The 14,712-nt window shown below is 39.9% G+C and overlaps 2 protein-coding genes across 2 annotated transcripts in view; one reads left to right on the forward strand and one right to left on the reverse strand.

Moving 5' to 3' along the window:
- Positions 1 to 14,712, reverse strand: part of Abcb1 (ATP-binding cassette, sub-family B (MDR/TAP), member 1) — a 173,576-nt gene that overhangs the window by 106,487 nt on the left and 52,377 nt on the right. The window lies entirely within an intron of this gene.
- Rundc3b (RUN domain containing 3B) overlaps positions 14,208 to 14,712 on the forward strand; it is a 153,935-nt gene continuing 153,430 nt past the window's right edge. The window contains exon 1 of the mRNA XM_013515918.1: positions 14,208 to 14,573. Coding sequence (XP_013371372.1) covers positions 14,208 to 14,573 — 366 coding nt within the window. The remainder of the gene's footprint in view (positions 14,574 to 14,712) is intronic.

Raw genomic sequence — 14,712 nt, forward strand, 5'->3', positions numbered from 1 at the left:
ACAAAAGCCTCTGCTCAGGTAGAATTTATATTTAGGGGTGAAGGTAACAAAATGAACAAAAGCATAAAGAAAGTGATTTAGTATGTTAAAAGGTAGAAGATGCTCTAAAGAGAACCAAGGATAAAAAAACTACATAGTCATCTCAATAGACACAGAAAAAGTCTTCAACAAAATTCACCATCCTTTCAAACAAAAAAAAACCCTGTATAAAATAGATATGGAAGGATCTTTCCTTAAATGGGTAATAGCCGTATGTGACAAACCAAGCCCAGTATCGTATTGAACAGGGGAAAACTGAAAGCATTTCTGCCAAAATAAGAAATGAGACCAGGGTTGGGGCAGGGGATTTAGCTCAGCGGCAAAAGCGCCTGCCTGGCAAGCGTAAAGTCGTGAGTTCGGTTCCTGGTACCGGAGAAAAACCAAAAAAAAAAAAAAAAGAAATGAGACCAGGGTGTCCATTCTCACCATTTTTGTTCTCTATAGTGCTTGAAATTCCAGGCAGGCCAATTAGGCAAGAGAAAGAGATAAAAGGGAAACATACTAGAAAGAAAGAAGTCAAATTATCACTATTTGATATGATCCTTTACATAGAAGAATCCAAAAAAAAAAAGCCTACACAGAAGGCTGTAAGGATCTGATAAACAAATTCAGCGAAGCTATAGGATACAAAATCAACACGCGAAAATCAGTATTTTATCTATACACTAATAACAAATGTACCAAGAAGGAAATCAGGAAAATAATTCTTTTAACAATAGATTCAAAAATAAAATAAAATAAGCTGACTTGCAGTTGACCTAACTAAGAAGCTGAAAGACCTCTACAATGAAAATTATAAGACTGAAAAAAAAAAAAATGGAAGAAGATATTAGCAAATGAAAAGATCTCACTTGTCCATGGATTAGTGGACCTAACATTGTTAAAATGCCTGTATTGTCAGAAGCAATCTATAGATCTAGTGTGGTCTCTATTAAAATAACAACATTGTGTTACTAGAAAAAAATAATTTCAAATTTCATATAAAAATTCAAAAGACCTAGAGTAGCCAAGCACTCTTGAGCACAAAGAGCAATTCTGGAGACATCACATTATATTATAAAACCATAGGTACAAAAATAATACGGCACAAACACAGACCTCTAGACCAGCAGAATAGAACAGAAGACACAGAAACAAACACAAGCACCTACATCAGTTTGATTTAACAAAGAGGCCGAAAACTTACTCTGGAGGAAAGACTGCCTCTTTAAGAAATGATGCTGGAAAACCAGGATATCCACAAGCAGAAAACTAAACCACATCCTTACCTCTCTCTTGTACTAAAACAAGTAAAAACAAGTCAAACACCTAGACACAAGACTGGAAACCTGGAAACTGCTGGAAGAAAACATCAGGGACACAAGACTCAAATAGCACAGAAAATGACAGCAACAATCAACAAAGGGGACTTCATCATATTAGAAAGCATGCCATGGAAGCAATCAACTGAGCGGAAAGAAAAATCTTTGCTAGCTACTGCTCTGCTAAAGGATTGATGTCTAGGATATATAAAAACTCAAAACACTTCACACCAAACAACACAATGAGCAAAGAACTTGAAAGTTCTCAAAAGAAGTACAAATGATCAATAAGCATATGAAAACACATTAAACATCTTCAGCCATTAGGGAAATTTGAATGACAACTACACTGAGATTTGGTCTCACCCTGTTAGGATAGCTATCATCAAGAATACAAAATATATAGATAAGTAAATAAATGCTGGTGAGGATTTGGGGAAAAAGAAACCCTCCCACGATGATGGAAATGCCTTAAAAAAAAAAAAAAAAAAAACTACAAATGGCTATGCCACTTGTGCCAGCTATGTCACCCCTTGGTAAATTCATAAAATAATTAAAGGCAGCACACTACCGTGACACATGCATATCCCGTGTCTATAGTGGCACAATTCACAATAGATAAGCGGTGGAAACAGCCTAGGACCCATCAACAGATGAGTGGATAGAGAGTGTGGTATATTCACACAGTGGAGAAGAATTTGAAGGAAAATGGGTGGAAATGGAGAATGTCATATTAAAGGAAATAAGCCAGTCTGAGAAAGTTAAGTATTACATGCTTTTTCATATGTAAATAATGTCAAATAAATTTAGGAAACTAGAAGGGAGAATTTGTTTTTTTGTTTGTGTTTGGTTGGTTGGGCTTTTTTGGGTTTTTTTTCCGGTACTGGGAATCAAACTCACAACCTTGTGCTTGCCAGGCAGGCGCTGTGCCACTGAACTAAATCCCCAGCCCTTAGGAGGGAGAATTTGAAAAATGGATAAAGGAATCCAGAGTGTGAGGTTAAAAAGGGAAAAGGGTTACTGAAGATGAAACTAATCAAAATATGATATACGCAGATATACCAAACAAATCTTTATTCTGTGTCACCAATAAAGGGAGAAAAAGAAAAGAATCACATCCTTTCCAAATAAATCTTCTTTATCCAGAGGGCTACAGGACTTACAGGGTTTCCTATAAAAGAAACAGAGGGTGTTCCTAGGAAAATTTAATCTTTCAGCTATTGATGTTATAAAGCTTTAACAAAACACACATAATTATAATTTGTAATGAAGAATTTATACATTTTGTGAAATATCTTTAATATCATTTTCCCCCATTTAGCCTTTGGTTGTGTGTTAGTAGAAGGTCTTGTGTCCTGCAGAGGCCCTATGACAGTGACAAGGAATTAAAGTGTGCTTTTGGCTTTATGAAATGTGACTAGAATGAATATAGACTTGACTGCCAAAAAAAAAAAAACACCTTAATTTTTAGAGATAAATATAGGAAATGTATACTGTAGAAAATATGTCATTTATATTTTAGAGCAAGAATGTACTCTTTAAAACTTTTCCTGAGTTAATGACACAATTTTGCAGCAATGTAATGGGTGTGTCATTTACCTGCAGGCATTGTGCCAGTGTTATAGAGGAAGTGAGACATGTAGAAATTACTGTATTTATCTTAGGTGGAATCTCACATGTCCTATGCCTAAGTTCACATTAGTGAATCACCTGCCACCCAGGACAGAGAGCATCTTGGGTGAGGGCACATCTCATACAGATGAATCTCTCCTGGGCAGGGCCAGCCCTCAGAACAACTACTACAGCTTTCTGGTTGATCACCCAGATTCTTAGAGTTGATTCAGGTGTCCTGCTTAGATTTACTAGTACTTTAACATATACCTTATCAGGTATCATAGTTTCCTGGTGACTGTATTTTAAAATATTGCTGGGCGTCATGATGCACACCTGTAATCCCAGCACTCAGGAGGCTGAGACAGGAGGATTGTTGTGAGAGCAGCCTGGGCTACAAAATGAGCTCAAGGCCAGCCTGAACTGCAGAGTAAGACCCTGTCTCAAGAAGACCAAAAAAAAAAGATATCATGGTACCTTTTTTAAAAAAATTAGGAATCAAACTCACAATCTTGCACTTGCCAGACAGGTATTGTGCCGCTGAGCCATATCCCAGGTCATCTGGTACATTTCTATTCTGATTTATTATACAAGGGTTTTTAACTGTGAAAGGGCAATATAACTTCCACTTATAGTGGGAAAACAGCATTACAGCTTTTAGGAACAGACAACAACTACTTCTAATACCACATTCCTTCTCCATTTTATATTTTTATTCTTTACTTTTTGGCCTTTATACAATTTATTTCTCAGAGATCTATTACAGAAACTTTATTTTTATGTTTTTGCTTGTTTGTTTTTTTCCGGTACCAGGAATCGAACTCATGACCTTGCACTTGCCAGGCAGGCACTGTGCTGCTGAACTAAATTCTCAGCCCCAGAAACTTTATTTTTAAAATTTACTCCTATTTTCAGATATAAAGCCTGATATTCTTTAACCAAACATTAAATCTAAATAAAAGAAATCATCAATATTGGAATTTTTATGCTCATTTGTTAACTTATAAACATTGGCTTCTATTAAATTATCTTTGGGGTTCAGGATAATATTTGATATCCTCTCTTTGCTCGCTCCATTTTGGCTAAACAATTCTAACTTTTATACATACATAAACTTTATGAAGTTAAAATCCCAAAATAAATAAGTACTACCCCCAAATAAGCAGGATGAAAGGAGAAACCTTGATGCTACTTTTTTGTACTACAGATTGCATCATTTTCTAGCTATGACATTTCAAAGTTCATGAATGACTTTACATCACAAAGCGTCAGATCAAATAAAGTTAATCATCAAGGGAAATGTTTTATGAGTAAGAAAAGTGCTGCAATCTACAATAAAAGATACTAATATGTGATAAGGGTCACATAGTTGGAGTATGTATTTTGTTCTTATTACTTTGTTTCTTCTCTCTTCTGCTGCATTATAAGGTGATTAAAAAATCTCTGTCCTTCTGAACTTTTTTAACCCTGAAAACCTGTGCAGAGGGTCAGGAGTTCATCAGTGTCGGCTGAATTATTGGATGAACAAGGTTGGGCCGTGTGTTTAGTCCAGGGAGTGGTAACAAAAGGGCCAGGAATTCCCTACAAAGGGGAAAAAATGGGGAGTTTTTCTAAATGAATCCACCTGGTTGGCTTCTTGCTTCTGATCCTAAATTTATTCTCAGTGAAACTGAATATTATCACCACTGTTTTTTCTAAATTTGCTAGAAAAGTGAATCTGATCATGATATGTTTTACAGTTGTGTAAAGGTACAATCCAAACACCTCCGCACTATACACATGGCTTCTAAATCCTGTTTTCTGTTACTTATTTTAGTCTCTTCTCTGTGGTCGCCCTCTCCTCCAGTATTGCCTACCTACCCAATTACAGCTCCAACAACTACCATGTTCTTTCATGCCTCAGACTCGGTCCATGCCGAACTCTCTGCTCTGAATGGTTTCCTTCCCAGTGTCCTCTCAGTGAAACGATAATCTAATCAGTAAATCCTTCTTTCCCAGGGGCAGTATCCACTTAAAACTTTTTGCCCACTTTGATGTTTCCGTTACATGACAGTATTTGCCAGGAAGTTGAAATTATTTTTATGTCTTCCACTACTCTCTGAGCACTTCATTCATTTTTGCACCCCCTCCATAACACCTAGAACATGCGCTTAATAAATGATGAGTGAGTTTTAAAAAAACAAAATTGAAAAAGAAAGCTGAGGCTGTTTTATTGATTCAAACAAGAATAGTTGAACACCTATTATATGTCAAGTATTGTTCCACACTAGCAAACACAGTTTTTTCTCTGATGGAGTTTACATCTTAGTAGGCATGACAAAAAAATGAACAAATAGATGAGTGAAAAATAGAATACTGAGGTGGTACCAAGTGCTATAGAGACAAACAAAGCAGTGAATGAAGGTAAAGAATGCAGAGGAAAGGTGTTTGCCGCAAATAGGGTACCTGAGAAGGTGATTTGCTGGAAGTAAGAGAATGAGTCCTGCTGGCATCCAAGGTAGAGCTATACAACGGCCCTGGGGCAGCAGCACTTCTGTCCAAAGAAGAGTAGGAGGCCAGTGCAGTCGGGGCTCAGTGACCAAGGGCTAAGAGTGTCAGGCGATAATATCAGGGAAGTGACATGTGATTAGATCCTCTGGTGCTTTGTAGGTCCTTATAAGGACTGACTTTTACTCTGAGTGGGAGAGAAATCTGTTGGAGAGTTTGAAGCACAGGAGTAACATAATCTTACCATTCCAACTGCTAAATTGGCCTCACAAGCTCTGTAATGTATGTAATTTGGAGATTTGTGTGATAAAGTTGCTAAAATATCCTCTTAATAAGTGACCAAAGCAGGAAAGAGAAGAGGACCAAGGGGTCATATCAGAATCTCCAGGGTTGGTAAATTTGAAGAGGCACATTTAATGGAATTTTATATTAGAAAAAATGGCTTTTATTACAAAATCTTCTTGACAAGTGGATCTGGGAGGGGAGACTCAGAAGATCAAGGACACAAGTATTCAGAGACCCTAACAATTAGCCTTGCACTTAGCTTTAGTAACTAAGAAAATAAGTGGACGTAAATAAGTGGAAGTTTGTGGTTATCACCTGAGTTTGTGGTTATTACCTGTAATCTCGGCACTCTGATCCTCCCGCCTTTGCTTCTCAGTGTGCTGGAATTTCAAGCATGTACCACTAGCCCTGCCTCCAAGCCCTGTTTTTAAGATTTTCATTTGTTGCTTATTTAATCTTTTCCCAAATCCTATGAAATGGGTACTATCATCAACTCAATCTTAAGAGATCAGAGAACTGCAACATATAGGAATTACGGAATTTCCAACATCACATGGTTTGTGAAGGGCAGAGCTAAGGGCTAGTAGATAGTCTCGTGATGAGGGCAGATAGAACTTTTTTGAAAAGAGCTCAGTAAACCACATTCACTGCTTCCTTTATCTAAGAGGCAACAGACAAACATGCAGAAGTCAACTGCTCACGAGGCAGCAGGTATGGATGGAATGGACTCGCATAGCAAAGCAAGGAGGGTGAGTTCAGGAATAGGACGGGACCTGATTTGGTATGTTCTGTTTACCCCATCCTACAAATGAAAGTTCAGTTTGACCATGCAAACTTGGCATCAGAAAATTAGTAAAATAAGCTTATCTAGATCTGTTGGCTTTAGCGTACTTTTAAATGTTTCAAGGCTCTGGGCGGCTTGCTAAATTTCACTTAAGAGGGGAAGACACTCAGGCATAACCAGGACAAGCTTGTGCTAAGCCATTCCTGTTAAAGATGATTCATCTGAGTCAGTGTGGTGCCTATAGTCCCAGCTACTAAGGAGGCAGAGGCAGGAAGATCACTTGAGTTCAGGAGTTTGAGACAAGCCTGGGCAACATAGTAAGATACTACCCCACAAATAAGAAGAGGAGGGAGAAGAGAGAAGAAAAAAGAAAGAAAAGAAAAAAGAAAAATACTGCACATCACTTATCCAGGAAATTCTTGTCATTTTCGTAATTTACATTTTTCCCCTTTTTGATAGATGATAACAGTTCAAAAGCCAAAATCTTGATAAGATATATGCCAGGTTGGCTCTGTCGTAGATTACAAATGAAATTTCCAGCAGCCTCAATTTGTTGTAAGTTAGAAAATGCTAAAAAAAAATGTTGAGCAATGACAACATGTGGCCTCATCGGGGGCAAAACCGTGGTATATTATTGAAAAAGCAGCAGAGGTTTTCATTACTGTTTTTCCTCCTCTATGTGAACTACAACTTGGCTCAAGTGCATGAGATCACAGAGTACTTGGACCTATCATCAGGAACCTACTCAGACTTTAAAGCAACAAATAGAGCTTCCAGTAACAGAGACTATCAAACCCAGGTTAGCCGGGAGATTTTAATGGAGTCCTGCAATCTGAGTATTGCCAAATCATTATGCAGCTACACGTTCTGCACCCCATTTTCAGTTATTCTCCACACAGCAGGCAGAGGGGACATTTCAAAATGCAAATCTTAATCTGTCAACCGCTTGTTTCAAACTTGCAAGGGCCTTGAAGTGCTCTGAGAATAAAGATAAAAATGCTGAGTGTGTCAGAGAGCCCCAGGTAAAGCGAAGTCTTGTGTTTAGCTGTAACCTTTTGATTCCCCTTAATATCCGGCCACATTATCGTAATGCACAGAGTATTTCTTCCAGCCACAGGCCATTTGTACATGCCCTACTCTGTGGCTGGATATTTTCTCCCATTCCTTACCTAGGGGAAGTGTCTTCTAGAGTCCTATCCCCAGCTTCCTCTTTTATATGGTCTCGTCTTCTTTGGCTAACTCATCATACGTTGTAAGCATTTCTGTGTTTATTTAATTAGATTTCAATTACTATCTCTCTCCCCTTCTAAAGTATAAGCTCTATAAAGGCAGGAACTTTTGCTCACTATTGCACTGTCATAGCCCTAGCATGGTGTCTTTCACAGAATGGGCAACTAGGAAATATTTCTTGAGTGAATGAAAGTGACAAATGTTTTCCAAAGACTTGGAGACCACAAACTGATTGATGACCTCTTTGAAGTTAATTGTTTTAAAATTCCTATAAATGATTGCATGCCTGTGATCCCAGTGTTCTGGGAAGCTGAGACAACAGCATCTCAAACTCAAACCCAGCCTGGACAACTTAGTAAGACTTTGTCTCAAACTGAAGTATGCAAAAAAAGCCTGGGGATGTAACTCAGTGTGAAGGTCTTGGGTTTAATCCCCACTGCTGCAAAAAAATCAAACCAAAAAAAACCTATAAGGATATTAATGAAAATAGAATAGGTGGGTAGGGGAGGATGTTGCCGAATTAACAGAAATTTAACAAAATAAATCTCTTTAGAAAATGCATTCCTTCTTTATTCTATTATTAGGGAGAATTCTAAAATGGCCTTTATGGTCTAGGTCCCTGGTATTATTACACCTGTGATTACATTAGTTTGTAAAGGAGATTTTGCACAGGTAAATGAGGTTACTACTCAGATGACCCTAACTTTGGGGTCAAGTTCTATGAGCCTTTTTAAAGCATAGCTTTATCCCGCTAATGGCAGAAGTAGTTATAAGTTTGAAGCATGTAAAGGCTTCGATGCACTATTGCTAGCTTGAGGATATTGGGAGCCATATACAGCAAAAGCCTTCTGAGTGACCCCCACTTTATGGCCAGTCAGAAAAGGACACCTAAAACTCCAAGGACTAGATTCTGCCAACAACCTGAATGAGCTTGAAACAGATCCCTTCCCAGAGCCTCCAAATGAGAACACAGCCCAGTGGACACCTTGATTTCAAACTTGTGAGACCTCACGCAGAAGAGCCAAATGATTTGTGGCAGTTTGACATACAGGAATTTCAGCCCATGGGCCAGTAGGTTGGTGTTTGTTATATAACAGAAAATTTATAACCATTATATGCAATCATCCAAACAATGTCATGAAATATCTGAGAGGATATTAACATCATTATCAAGGTCAGGTATATGAACCACAATGAATTACACATTTGATAAAGATCTGAATAATGAACACAGTATTCCCTTTCCTTATTTGTTGGCTACCTCAGGTAAATACACTTGGCCAAAGATCTTAGTATACATACACACACACAAACACAAGGACTCAAATGGTTCCAAGATTTTCAGATTTCGTGGAAGAATCATTAATACCATTGTCACGTTGCTACCTTTTGTGCTTGTATAAGCAAAACTGTGGACATAGTGAATTGGTGCCAAAATGTATTTTAATTATCTTGACTTTATGGATTTCTTCAGAAGTTTTAAAAAATTATTTTAGGGGAAACAGTCAATAGGATTAAGAGAATATTCTCTCAATATCATGACTGAAAGTTCAGTTAGAAGTCTATGAGTACACCATTCCTCATGAATTTATTTCTCCCCATCTATGGGGAGAAATTCGATGATGAGAACTTCGTCCTGAAGCACACAGGTCCTGGCAAATGCCGGGCCAAACACAAACGGTTCCCAATTTTTCATCTGCACTGCCAAGACCGAGTGGTTGGACAGCAAGCACGCGGTCTTCGGGAAGGTAAAAGAGAGCGTGTCCAGGAACAGCAAGGCCAGCAAGAAGGTCACCATCACTGACTGTGGACAGCTCTAACGCAAATAACTTGTGTGTATCACCACCACCAGACCATTCCTCTAGCTCAGGACCCGGAGTCCTACCTGCTCAAAACACCCCATCATCTCTGCTCTTCCTGCATTTCTTTGGGCTCTATATTTTCCTTGCTCCCCTCCAAACATAGCTGGATTGCAATTAAGTTTATGGTTATGAATAAAAACTAGATAATGAAAAAAGTCTTTATCAAAGTCTTTAACCAAAAGGGTGATTTTTTTAAAAAAAAATTACATTTGAATTTGTTGCCTAAGATATTTTATAGAAAATTACTTTGTAGAATTGGTATTGACTCTCAAAATCCTGCATGAAACCACCCTTCACTTGAAATGTGAATAACTGAGTGGGCCCCCCAGGCACCATATTCTTATGTTGAAATCTTAACCCCTAATGTGATGGCATTTGGAGATGAGGCTTTTGAGAGATAACAGTTAGTGTGTGATGAGGGTAGGGCCCTCATGATTGGATTAGTGCCCTTACAAGAACAAATACCATAAATTTTCCCTGTTCTCTTTTGTACACATTGAGGAAGGACCATATATTCACATAGTGAGAAGCTGGCCATCTGCATGCCAGGAGGAAAGCCAACGTGAGGAACCAAATAGGCCAGCACCTTGACCATAGTCTCTAGGATTGTGAAAAGATAAATCTCTATTGTTTAGTGCACCCAATGTATAGTCTTTTGTTATGGCAGCCAGAGTATTTTGGACGCTGTTTTATAAATTCATGATCACCCATCTCAAATGAGTCCTCAAACATTAGTCATATGAAGTACTATTTAAATCCTCCAGCAAGCAACGTTATCTTCTATTTTGTAGAGAAAAAAGCCATCAGGTGGGAACTTCCTTGACTTCTTAATAATGATGATTCAAAGCTATATCTGTCCCATCCTCACATCTTTCCCTCTGATCACAATCAAGAACTGGTAATCTCAGCCGAAGTACAACCTGCCTGCCTGTGCTTGAATGCCATCCTTTTTCTGCATCCTCACTTCCTGTTTCAGTTTGGGGGTTATTTTGCAAGGGGAACAATATAACACAGGAAACATATTCTATAAGATTATTTATAATAATCACCCAAAGAATGATATACAAAAGAGTGCAGGAAATCTGTCCACACACCAAGACCAAGGAATCCAGCTGAGGGCCTGGATCCCATGGAAATATCCTGCATGAGTTCAGCTGAAGACCTAGAGCTCATAACAATGCTTCCCACGAGTACAACTGGAGACCCAGTGCCCATAACAGTACCTCATGCAGGCCTATATCATGGATCTGCTCTGGGAAGGCCCAAAGGTCAGTGGTAGAATCTAGGAAGTCTGTGTCAGCAGGATGAAGGATCTGTGTTAGCAGGCTGAGGGATCTGCACTGGAACCAGGAAGCAATGCTCAAAGTAAGAACCAGAGCTGCCTCAAAAAGTACCACAGACATCCTCAGCAACAGTGAGGTCCTGAGCTCCTCTGATGATTAGGAAAGCCAAGTTCCCATCAGGAAAGCCAACGCAGCAAGCTTCTCTAGGAGACAGAGAATGCAACATCTTCCCCTCCAGAGCCAGGAATTGATGCTCAAAGTGAGGACCAGAGCTCCACCAAAGGAGGAGCTGAACCAAAGCTATTCTCAGTGTCAACAAGGTTCCGAGCTCCTTGGAGGATGAAAACAGCAAAATTCATCAGGAAAGCCAGCATGGCAAACTCCTCCAAAAGAACCAACAGCTCCTTACAGCTTCTATCAGCTCCCAACAGCCTTTCTCAGCTCCAAACAGCCTCTCTCTGTTCCCAACAGCCTCACTTCTTCTCCAGTTCTGCCTCTTATGTTGCTGGCAGCAACCCTCAGGTGGGCCTCCCATACCCAGCACCATGCTTACTCAGTTCAGCTGGGTGTTATAAATTGACCACCAGTTGTCAACCCATCGCACTTCTCATCATTTTTCCCTTTCTTGCATTACTAACCTTTCCTACCAGTAAATTCATCCCATCAGCTTTTTTTTGGTTTTTTTTTTTTTTTTTTTCGGTACCAGGAATTGAACTCACGACCTTGTGCTTGCCATTCCATCAGCTTTAAAATGTGCTCAAGTGCCTTTCATGACAAGTAGCAAAATAGGAGCAATAAAGCAACAAAACCCCTCTATTCACCTAACTGCCTGTATGCCCTCCCCTTTCACAATAGCTTTTTAAAAGTTTTTGATCTTCACTTCTCACTGACGTTTCACTCACGCTTTGGCTTTCACACCTACTCTTCTTTTAAACGTTTACTAGTGCACATTTCTTTATAGGAGGGCTTTTTGCAGAAGGAAATTAGCTCTTCATCTAAGTTTCAAAACCCTTCCCCATCTGTCATTTTTTGTTTGATTTTGCTTATAGTGGTACCTGATTTATGGATCTGAAAAACAGTTGTATCATTAATTTTTTCCTTCTTTTCTGTATGGGTGCTAGGTTTCAGACAGAGCAAGGTCACTTCATTTTTGACACTAAAATAAACTGTGGTCTGGTAATTTCTTAGTATTATAACATTCTGTATCTGAGGAATTGTATGTTACACTTATAGCTTTGTTTCTTTTGAGGAGGAGGAGAAGCTAGAAAAGTGGTGAATGAGGATGGTGTCTCCACTCAGTACTACACAACTCCTAGAGGGCTGATTAAGCATCTGCAGTTTTCATAGTTTTTACGGTGAATCTTCTTGTGTCTCTACATAGCTCTTATGTAAATGTTCAAATAAATAAAGAATTGAAATAGGTGCCAAAAAGAAATTTGAAAAACAATATAAAAACTAATGAGGCTCTTTAGTACTATACCATGTATTGAATATAACTGATTAGCACTCTCCAGATTAGCAATCTAGAAAAAGGAAGACCCAGACGACTCAGGAAAAACCATCCTTGTTCAAACAAGGCCCCCCAGTGGCAGTTTAATGACATGCTGTACAAAGAAAAAAAAAAAAAAAAACTTGTCCTATGGCGAAATCTAAGCAAGTACCAATATGTTAACCGCATCGTAAAAGTGACAGATGAAAAATAACATTACCTAATCACTAAGGTGGAATTTTACTAACTTCAGTCATAAATATGATTTCGCAGTACAAATAACATGATAGTGCACTTACTGCTGAGAAGCCAACGTTGAGCATAACAACACTTCACTTTCCTTGTTCTAAGGTGACTTTTCTTGTTCTTGGTACATGCCTCCGAAGCATGTGTGCCCTCTCCCTACACTGGGACACACCAAACATAGGTGACTAATGGCTTTTTATTGTTTTTCCTATGCAGGATTAATCTGTGGTTTAAAAAATAACAGCGTCAATTTGAGTATTCCACATTGCCCTATACAGTGCATTTGTTTCCTGGTGGCTACTTCTAAATTCATACTATTGGCCTAGCAAGAAGAGACAGCTCCTAAGAAGGGAAGCTTCCTGACAACACCTTCATGTAACACACGGTAGAGTAGCCATGTTTGGAAAACAGCTCCTTTGGTATTAATGTGAAACAAAGTTTAAAGCCTGTCTAAATTATTTTCTCATGATACTGACGTGTATGTAGTGTAATAACTTGGTTAAGACATATTTTCTCTCTGTATTTTTATCTACCATAATAAGACTTCTTAAGTAAAGAGATGAATCTTTGCCCCAGTGATTTTTTTTTTTTTTAATAGGGAGGCGGAGGCAGGAGAATTGCTGTGAGTTCCAGGCTAACCTGGGCTACACAGGGAGTTCAAGACCAGCCTGGCCCGGCGTGGTGGCACACGCCTGTAATCCCAGCACTCAGGAGGCTGAGGCAGGAGGATCGCTGTGAGTTCGAGACCAGCCTGGGCTACAAAGTGAGCTCAAGGCCAGCCTGAATTACACAGCGAGACCCTGTCTCAAAAAGACAAACAAAACAAAACAAAACAAAACAAAAAAGACCAGCCTGAACTGCATAGAGATACTGTCTCCAAAAAAAAACACCAAAAAACAAAAAATCTGAATTGGACAGTTTATATTGTAAAACACACACACGAAACTGTACCAGTTAAATGCAATAATGTTGAGATGGGACATAAATTTTAGTTTTTCTTTTTTAAATAGTCAATAGCAGCAGACTTCTTTTTTCAATAAATCTTCAAAATCTCACTCATTTACCGATGCTCATAACTTAAATAAAAGGTACAGCAGGCTGTCCCCGTTCACTCGTTGTTCTCACGTTTACAGCCGTGCCTCCACAACCAAGTGTACAGGCATCTGCAGAACAGGTCACAACGTATTTCTGTAACAAATTCCACATACGAATTTACAACTCTGTGCGGAGAATTTTACAAACGAAGACACAACAGCAGGGTCGCCTGCCTTCAGTCATCAGCAAATACGGTGAAGTGTGACCTAGCGAGCTTAAACAAAGCTTTTCAATTTTTAAAAACCTCAGAAAACAGTAACCTACAGTTTTCATACAAAACTCTAATTAAAAAAAAAAAAAAGCATTCAACGTAGCACAGGACTCCTGTACCCTGCACCTGACAGAACCTCCGGTGTCACGGCACAATGTATAAGAACGGAAATATCTATACTTAAAGATATATCCTGTAACTTTCTTTGATAGAAATTTCAAAAACAAAAGCGGAAGTGATATGTATTTTGCAGCCACTAAAACTGTGGAATTTCTCTAAGAATAATGCCCACCGTGACCTCCAGTCACAGGGGAGGGACCCTAGAGGACGCGCTCCGCTGGGGCTCCCGGCGGCCCGGGCGCAGGTGGAAGCCGCGCACCGCCGAGCGTCCTGGGCGATTTCCTCTCGGGCCACCGCGGGGCGGGCTGTCTCCGCCCCGGAGCGCGAGAGGCAGAGGGGGCCCCGCCCTTCTTGGGAACGAGCCCAGGTCAGGCGCAGGAGCCGCTACCGAAGCGGTGGAGTCCAGACCCTCAAGCTGGACTCAGCCGCTCAGGGACGGCCGCCCCAGGGTTCGCCGTAGCTCCCAGACGTCCGGGGGCGGCTCGCCGCCACGCAGCTCCGCTAGCCGGGCGCTTGACAGCTGCCCACGCGTCTGGGCGGGCCTGAGTGCTCGATTTTAAATACCACCGCGGTAGGCCCCGCCTCTTACGGGCTGTGATTGGCTCGAGGTGGTGCAGCGTTGATCCGATTGGTCTGGGAGGCCGGGGCTTCGCGCGCGAGGCTGGGGGA

This window comes from Chinchilla lanigera, unplaced genomic scaffold, assembly GCF_000276665.1.
Source record: "Chinchilla lanigera isolate Chin_1 unplaced genomic scaffold, ChiLan1.0 scaffold00031, whole genome shotgun sequence".
Taxonomy (NCBI): domain Eukaryota; kingdom Metazoa; phylum Chordata; class Mammalia; order Rodentia; family Chinchillidae; genus Chinchilla; species Chinchilla lanigera.